The 9242-nt window shown below is 40.0% G+C and overlaps 1 protein-coding gene across 1 annotated transcript in view; it reads left to right on the plus strand.

Moving 5' to 3' along the window:
* Positions 1 to 532: 532 nt before the first annotated feature.
* LOC116063954 overlaps positions 533 to 9242 on the plus strand; it is a 12436-nt gene continuing 3726 nt past the window's right edge. Inside the window, exons 1-6 of the mRNA XM_031318990.2 lie at positions 533 to 883; positions 3434 to 5376; positions 7842 to 7935; positions 8231 to 8280; positions 8851 to 8919; positions 9109 to 9242. The exon at positions 9109 to 9242 is cut by the window's right edge and continues 32 nt beyond it. Coding sequence (XP_031174850.1) covers positions 3436 to 5376; positions 7842 to 7935; positions 8231 to 8280; positions 8851 to 8892 — 2127 coding nt within the window. The 5' untranslated portion in view covers positions 533 to 883; positions 3434 to 3435 and the 3' untranslated portion in view covers positions 8893 to 8919; positions 9109 to 9242. The remainder of the gene's footprint in view (positions 884 to 3433; positions 5377 to 7841; positions 7936 to 8230; positions 8281 to 8850; positions 8920 to 9108) is intronic.

The raw sequence follows: 9242 nt of genomic DNA on the forward strand, positions 1-9242 counted from the left end.
TTATTTTGTGTTGTCTTTTGTCATGCTACAAGTCTCTGCAAGGGTTGCTAGGTTGAAATTTGGAGCCACATTTTATTTATTTAAATTCAGTCGCTGTTTGTACATGAAAGATAAAAACTCACAGCTACTGCATTCATTTTATTTTTGCTGCCCTGTGAAGATGTAGGAAAATAATATTCAGGCTGACAGTATTCACCACTTTTTTTGTAGGAAGAAGAGGAAGTCAAGTTTTCCTCATAAAAATAAAGTTAAGTTCCGAGGGACTGTTTCAAAATAAAGCCCTAATTGACATCCAACTCGTGACAGTAGGACAGAATATAGTGGAAAAAGATTAATAAAGAGAATAAGTACAACGTAAGCAGTAAATATAAACATCGCTTGCGTGAACTCCAGTGTGAAGTACTGCTGTATAACCACTGGCATATTTTGTTACTTGTTATTGTACTTGCTTTGCAATAAAGAAAAACTAAAACTGTGTGCTTTTACTTTGAAAGCACACAGTTCTTTTTCGGTGTCATCCTGGTTGTTTCAGTGTGACGACGCTTGACGAGGAAGATGGTCTCCATTATGACAACTTCAAAATACCAACAGTAGCCAGAGGGTTCTAACTGGCTGACAGCAATTATATAACAAAAATGTTTATTTTTCGTTATCGCGTCGAGTGTCTTATACGTTTTGAATTAGTTTAGCGGGCTAAAACTAGCTAGTCAGCTAGCATGAACTCACAGCTTTTGTTTACATCCAGTCCTGATGATGGGCCCGGAGAGGTGTGTTAGCTAACCCAGCTACCCGACTTGTTTGAGGGGAAAGTGTCTTTCTACCGCCCGCACTGTCAGGACCGGAGTCGTCCATCAGAACCATCACAACTGCTGCCGCCTCAGGGGTAAGACCGCCAGCAATTTTACACTTTAATTAACAGTACATTGTACACTTATTGTGTGAGTTAGGTCCAACGTTACATCATGTCATTATTTATAGGCAGGTTACCTTACATTACTTAGCTACATTACTCATGAACGGGCCTACCTGTTAACATGTCATGTTAGAAAGCTCAGTTAAAGACATGTCCTGATCCTGATTCTTAACAGAATATTAATATATAATATATAAATAAATAATGTTAATATTGAAAATCTGCAAACCAAAAGCCAATATTTTTTTATTTATTTTAAATTTTGGTTGATTTTCCTTTTCATGTCTACATTTCATTTAAATACACTAAAATTAGCGAATCAATTAAAATAGGCAGAATAGATATGCTTTTAAAAAATAAAATCTACATCTCTGTTTTTTTTATTGGTTTCCTGAAATATTTATACAAATAAATACATATTTTCAGAGAAGTGTCAGTGTGGACAACAGTCAGTCAGCTTCTCTTCATCTCCAGTGTGAAAAGTTCAGGTGACAGGGCTGCAGTTTACTATTATTTTCAGTATCGATAAATCTTTTATTTTTCAGATAAATCAATTCATTGTATATTCAATGAAATGTCAAATAAATAGTGAAAAAAATATGCATCAAAACTTCCCAGGGCCCAAGGTGACATAAAACACAAGGTGTTTTGTTTAAAGGTCCCATGGCATGAAAATTTCACTTTGAGGTTTTTTAACATTAATATGAGTTCCCCCAGCCTGCCTATGGTCCCCCAGTGGCTAGAAATGGCGATAGATGTAAACCAAGCTCTGGGTATCCTGCTCTGCCTTTGAGAAAATGAAAGCTCAGATGGGCCAATCTGAAATCTTCCCTTTATGACGTCATAAGGGGAAAGGTTACCTCCCCTTTCTCTGCTTTGCCCGCCCAGAGAATTTGGCCCGCCCATGAGAAAGAGAGAGACATCATGGCTTGAAAACAAGCGAAGCATGGCAGTTGGTCAAGGCCACACCCCCACCCTCCACCTTACCCCCCCCTCTCTCCTCCTCAATAGCATTTAAAGCTACAGACACAGAAATGGCACATACTAAGTAAAGCTCATTGTGGGACTGGCTCTAGTGGCTGTAATTCTGCACCAAGGCTGACTTTCAGGAAAGAGACTTCAGATACAGTATTAGGGGACCACTGAGGCCTATATAAAAGCAAACAAAAAGCAGCATAGGACCTTTAAAAACCGATAACAACTTAAAGATATTCAATTCATAGTGCATTATGACAATGAAAAGCAGACACATTCTGTCATTTGAGAACCTGAAAATGTTGGCTGAACATGTTTGGCAATTTAGTTTTTGTTTTTCCTATTTTTACTTGAAAAAAAACTGAAACGACTGATTTATTAAAATTGTTTTTTGCATCTTTCTGGTTCTGGTTCACCTGGAAAATGTCACTCAAAGAGAGACAAAACAACTACAAACAACATGGCCTATCGGTTAGTTGTTTTAAATCTTTTTCCAGCAGAAATAGTAAAATTAAAAAAATTTTAAAAGTTAAACATTATGTGGTTTAATCTCCTCAAATCAGATGATTTGCTGCAGTGTGAACTTCAGGTTTTGAAATGTTATTTAGACTAAACAAGAAACCTAAAGATGTCACCTTGGGCTTTGGAAAGTTTTTTCACCATTTTGGACAATTCATAGAATATATGATGAATCCGAAAAAATATTCTGCTCCCTTTTAATGCCCTTTGAAGAACTAGTAAGAAACAGGTATAAAAGTATACATCTCAATAATCAGTGTTTTCCCTAACTTTGTCGAAGACTTAGGTGCCAGGGTTTAGGCGTCCTCCTCAAGAAAATCTGATGTTTTTCCATAAAAAAAAAAAAAAAAAAAATGCAATTTCCCCGTACATTTTGTGTCTCTTCATGGGTAGTTTTGCGTCTCTTTTTCACATCATTTTGTAGCATTATTATCACCATATCTGTGTCTAAAATAGAGCTGGGCGATATATCTATTATATCGATATCGTGATATGAGACTAGATATTGTCTTAGATTTTGGATATCGTAATATCGTAATATGGCATAAGTGTGGTCTTTTCCTGGTTTTAAAGGCTGCATTAGAGTAAAGTTATGTCATTTTCTGAACTTACCAGACTGTTGTAACTGTTCTATTATTTGCCTTTACCCACTTAGCCATTATAGCCACATTACTGATGATTATTTATCAAAAATATCATTGTGTAAATATTTTGTGAAAGCAGCAATAGTCAACACTACAATATCGTTGCGGTATCGATATCGAGGTATTTGGTCAAAAATATCGTGATATTTGATTTTCTCCATATCGCCCAGCCCTAGTCTAAAATGTTGGAAAAGCTAGAGCATATAATAAATAAATTGCACTCAAAAAGCTTAAAGACAAAACTTAAAGCTAAAGAATTCCAACTACAATCATTAGATCTGAGAAAAGTCTTTTAGTTACATTCATTCGGTTCGGGTGCTGCACCTAAACCTCATAATGGCGGAGGAAAACCTTGAATAATGTTAATATGTGTTTGTTGCAGTGATGGAAGTGTCCCCTCAGGATCCATCTCTCATGGCTATGGACCTGTCAAAAGGCTACTCCGTCAACCCCCTGACCCGCAGCCACACTGAAGCCATGGACCTGGCAAAGAAGCCCGAGTGGTACCACAGACTCCCACCGAGCTGCAGCACCGAGATCAGCTCCCCGTACAGATCTAGAGCCTCATCCTCCTACAACTCTCAGCTGCATCCTGAGCTGGGGGCACCTGCCCTCTGCAGAGACATGGAGCAGGGCCCCCAGCCATTAGGTAACTACATGAATTCAACACTAGCTCCCGGGTTGGATCTGTACCGTGACAACCTGTGGCATCCGGGTTTCTACGGGCCCGACCAAACCGGCGACCCGGTCCCCGAAAGCAGCGTAGGAGAGGAGAGTGACAGCGGCTCTGATGTTATTTTCCTCGTGTCCTCCGCTAAGGAGCCGCTCTTATGCAGTTCTTTCATCCAAGACAGTGTGAGGCACATTGTGGAGCCCCTGTCCCCAGCTGTGTCCTCACTGGATGAAGGGAGAGGTTGCTATCACCTACCTCAGCCTCTGAGCTCACCCAGTCCTGACAGCTCGTACTCAGAAGACTCCTCAGACAGCTCGGTGGACATTCCTGTACATCACACCAGGCCCATAGTGCTCCTGTCAGACCTGAGCGCTGTTTACGGTAACCCTGCCGAATCTCCGGTAGATGGATCAAGCGATGACAGCGACGTTATCGAAGTTTCAGTCACTAACAAAAAGAAGAAAAGCAACGCCTTTTCTTGTAAGAAAGGTGTTTCTTGTAGGAAGAGTTTGGTGAGAAAAACTCCTCCTCAGAACGAGGATGAAAAAGCTTCACACAGAGTTCGTCATAGTACCAGGATCCGAAAATCTGTGCCCGAAATGCCTCAATATACCTGCAATGTGTCTCGGCACAGTTTGAGGAGACAAGCTAAAATGGACGCAGTGGGTATTTATAACGAAAGTTGTGATTCTGATGACATGATGGAGTATGCGATGATGTTGTTCAGCTCAGATGCAAACGAGTTGGCCTCCAAGCCAAACGTGTCACAAAGAGTGAGCAGCAATTCAGAGGAGTCCGACGTGGACGGTTGGACAGACAGGAAGTCCCCGCAGAGAAAGTCGCAGCCTCGCCGCAAAGCGTTGCACGCGAAAAGTGCAAATCATAAACTAAAGAAGCCCCTCGCCCTTCGTAAAACTAAAAGGTTGCGAAACAAACAGAAACAAAACTGCAGAATCGCTATAGAGCAGCATGAAAGGAAAAGAAACAAAAAAACGGTTGCAACACGGAAGAATAAAGTGCGCCCACGGACCGGGCCTTCTGCTCTGTTTTCTCCAAGAGAGCCAGAAATCAAGCTTAAATATGCAAACAAAAAACAGGAAAAAAAGAGCAAGAAATTGGGAAATTTTAGCCCTTTTATTCACTTGAAGAAGAGGATGTGCACTGTTGTTAACTATCAGGAGGAGGAGGCTAAAGTAAGGAGCAGCAGAGCACAGCAGCAGACAGCCACCAGATCTCTGTCTGGGTTTGTTCCCAGTACTTCCTGTTTCCAGCTGGGTCGGTTCAGCTCGGAAAGCAGGTGTCAGGCCACGCTGGTGTGCTGCCTGTGCGGTCAGACGGCCAACGCCATGGGCCTCGGGGACCTGCACGGCCCGTATTACTCCACCGGCCCATCTCGGGACAGCAGGAGCGAGCAGAAAGAGGAAGAGCATTTACTCGTCAGTAGACGTTCAGTAAATGCCTCAGATGATGGTTTCTATGGTTACGACTGCTCTGCTTTGCTGGAGAGCGACAGCCACTCTATCCCAAAGGTGCCTTTTCATCTGGATGAGGGCTGGATCCACGAGGACTGCGGGATCTGGTCCGCCGGCATCTTCTTGGTCCGAGGGAAGCTGTACGGGTTAGAGGAGGCGGCGCGGCTCGCACAGGAAACGGTAAGTGACACACACCAACGTCTTTTTAACCCTCTGTGGACTTGCAATATGATTATGTTTGTGTGATCATTTTTTGAAAAATCTGGCTAAATACTTTCAAGCAGTAAATGACTAATATGAGTTCTTGTTTTACAAGTGCATTACGTTCTGTCTGATGTAATGCCAATTTTAATTTTGTATATGTGATTCTGCATTCATAAAGAAATATACAACATCAATATAAATAAATACTCTTATTACTATTGTGGTATTAATAATGTGATGGAGGACACAATCCCCTGTCCTCAGAACGTTCAACCAGCAGTCTATCCAAAAAAAAAAAGAAATGAAAATTGCCCAGCATAACTTCCTAAACGCCCAAGGTGACATCTTCAGATGTCCTGTTTGATCAGACTAAAAATCCAAAACTCAACCAAATTATTCAGTTTACAGTAATATATGACAAAAACAGCAGCAAATCTTCTGAGAACTTGAAGCATTTTTTTCACTACTTTTGCTTGAAAAATGACTGAGACAATTAACACATTATTGATATAGTTGACGATTATTTTGTCGCGATCTAATAACTGATTTATTGACTAATAGTTTCAGCACTATTAGTCTTTTTTTCCCCTTGAAAGTACCTCTACAATACAGTACAATCCTCTCACTCCTGCCCAGAAAGGAAACAAAGAGGGAATTTCAAACTAAAAGCATTAGAACTTTGTAGGATGCCAATTATTATAAACAGAAATATTTTGAATGCATTGTTACACAAATTGAGGAATAAAAATGTATGTGGAGAATCTTTTCCCAGCCAGTATGAAAAGGAGTAACGATTTTAGCGACCGAAACCTTTTAAATGTACATATGTGCATGTGAGTAATGTATCAAAATAGACTTAAAAGAATCTAAGCCTATCATTTAATGAGATAAGACATATTTAGGTTATTGTGTTACATGTGCAATAGAGTGCTGATCAGGCCGCATTTTTCTGTCTGAGTCCGACAGAGCAGTACCCGAGCCTGGCCCGAGCCCGACAGGCATTAAGATATTTATGTCTGAGCCCGACCCGAGCCCGACACAGTTAAAATTAGGGGTGGTACGGTTCACAAAACCCACGGTTCGGTTCGTATCACAGTTTTAGGGTCACGGTTTTCGGTTCTTTACGGTTCTTGTTATTTTTTCTTTTAATCTTTAACACTCCAGAAATATACTTCAGCATATCCACAATGTAGGATACAGTATTAAATAATTATATAGTTATATCATGTAATCATGCACAAACTGAATTTGACTTGACTTTAAGCACATTATTGGGACCATCTCTGAGGAAAGCTAGGTGAGATTTTGATACAGCAAGAGGGAAGACATTGATGATTTCAACATGCTTTTCATTTATTTGGCAAAAAAAGGAGAATGTGTATTGCCATCTACAGGAACTTATGTGCCTTTTTAGCACATGAAGATTGAAATATTACAGAATATCAATTGAAATAACTTGCATTTATCAAACTGCCAACTTCAGTGTAGCTCTTACAAAAATGTATCCTTTAAAAGAAAAAGAGAGGAACTCTTAAAGCTCTGTCTTTTGAATAAGTCAGAATACGTTAAACATAAAAACAGTTTACATTGTTAGTTAATTTCCTATCCTGGCCTGGGCTGGGACACACCGTCATACGGTTTGATAAAGTACTTATTGGACTTATTATTGCACTTACAATAACGAGCGTAGCTGTCAGGTCCTCCTGTATACGTCTCATCTCTGTTTTTTCCTGCATGCACCATGTGTGTTTGTGTGTGTGTGTTTGTGTGTGTGCGCGCGTCAGTCGCGGGGAGAACTGAGCAGCCCCGCCCGCTGCAGAGACCCGACAGGATCTAAACTGCAGCCGCTTCAGCAACTTTAGAGTGGAAAAAACGTTACAGTACATTGATGTTAAGGTTGGCAGGACGGTCTGAAATGTTTTGCACGGTCTTTCGCTGTACGTTTTGTTGGTAACTTGTCCACACCTCTTCTTTGCTTGAAAGGGAAACACACTGTCTGAGGTCACATACGGGCACCTGACGGGCACGAGGCTACATTGCGCATGCGTCGAACCGTGCGGCACACACACGCTCCGAACCGAGATAAGCGGACCGAGCGGTTCGGATGTTTTTTCATGAACCGTACCACCCCTAGTTAAAATCTCATTTTTTTTCACATACTAATGACACATGTACGTTTGTAGGAAGGCATTCGGAAATGTCAACTGATGAGCGCATTAGCGCACACGGGGCAACAAGCGCATGTTAACACAGGCGCACACCTACATAATAAGCTGTTTTAAATTTAAAATGTTCAATGCCTTATCGCGCTGATGTGACCGAACCCTAACATAATTTCTAAATATCTGTCCGAAAAGTTTTATCTGATAAAATGTTGCATTGAATATAATATTTATATGATAAAAGTGCTTTTTTTCTCATTGTGTGCTTCTCCTTTTCAGATATGTTCAGCGTGTCAACAAACAGGTGCAATAATGGGATGTTTCCAGAAGGGCTGTCCCAGAAATTACCACTACAGTTGTGCCATTCAGTCAGGTACAGTATGAAATATGTGTCAGAAGTATGTGTAGAGTATTGCAGCCATAAAGGGATACAGTAAAACCCCTCATTATTTGTACTGTTTGTAAATATGTTCTAAAGTTATTCTTATATTGTGTTTAACTGCTGTTACCTGAAAACTCTGTCTGCCTGACTGTGAACTGTGAAAATGATGAGAGCTTGAGTCACTTGTGCTTTTCTGAAATGTGTGGGAAGGCTGTCGTTCTCACTCGGCCTAAAGTGACAATTATTTTAAGATATAAGGCTTATTTTGTGTGTCTGTGTTTTTCAGGCTGTGTCTTAAAAGAGGACAACTTCTCAATTAGATGTCCAGAGCACAAGGTACGTTTTAAATCTGTCTGTTGGTCCAAAGTATTTGATGTTATGTAGTGTGAGGAGCTGCGTGGCCTCTGGGGGTCACTAGTGTTTTAGTTAGGCTGTTGTACTGTTTCCAAAATACTTCATCCTGCATACTAACTGCAGGAGGGGTATAGTATATTATATGTTAGTATGCAAATGTAGTGAAAGATCTAAACCTTGTGCCTTTAGAATCAAAGTGAGATTAACTGCAAATGAATATTGATATTTGTAAAATAATATATGAGTAGTAGTGTCAAATCAATGTGGATACCCCGTTTCCATTGCAGTCTGAGGCTTGTTTTTCAGGGTCTTGGCAAGGCTCCCTAAATCTAAATATATACTGCCCTACAAAGACAAAACACAACAACAAAATGGGGTTAAGACCAGAATCTGACTTCTTGACATATGTTTTTTTTATGGTAAATTATTATACCACAGAATGGTATAGATAACCAGATCTACTTTTTTTGTTATCTGATAATCATGACTATATGTCCTGCTTTTGGAAAAATGACTTTGGTGAGTTTATTTATTTGTGTTTGTGTCCAACAGAACACACTATTCACAAGCGTAACCAGACAACAGAAGAGATGACACGGAAAAAATTGGAAGGCACTTGAGGTATGGAATATTTTATTACAAGTGTAGCAGCTTGCTTGTAAAGCTGAAACAATCAAATTATTGGATCAGGAGAAAATGAAATGGCAACTTTTTTTTTTTATTATTATTATTAAAAGTGCAAGAATGAAATTAGTTTATGTCCAGAAATACATTTCTTTATCATTGATGTCATTTTTTCTTTTCTTCCAGAATGATCCACAGGTCTCCTCAGGGTGCGGCGTGATCTGCCTGATTTCACTTCACGTTTTATAACATGAATTAATGAGCAGAAGGGGAACCTTCTGGTAAGATTCCATTCGACCTCAGAGACAGATCTATCAGGG

Source organism: Sander lucioperca, chromosome 21 (assembly GCF_008315115.2).
Source record: "Sander lucioperca isolate FBNREF2018 chromosome 21, SLUC_FBN_1.2, whole genome shotgun sequence".
Lineage (NCBI taxonomy): Eukaryota > Metazoa > Chordata > Actinopteri > Perciformes > Percidae > Sander > Sander lucioperca.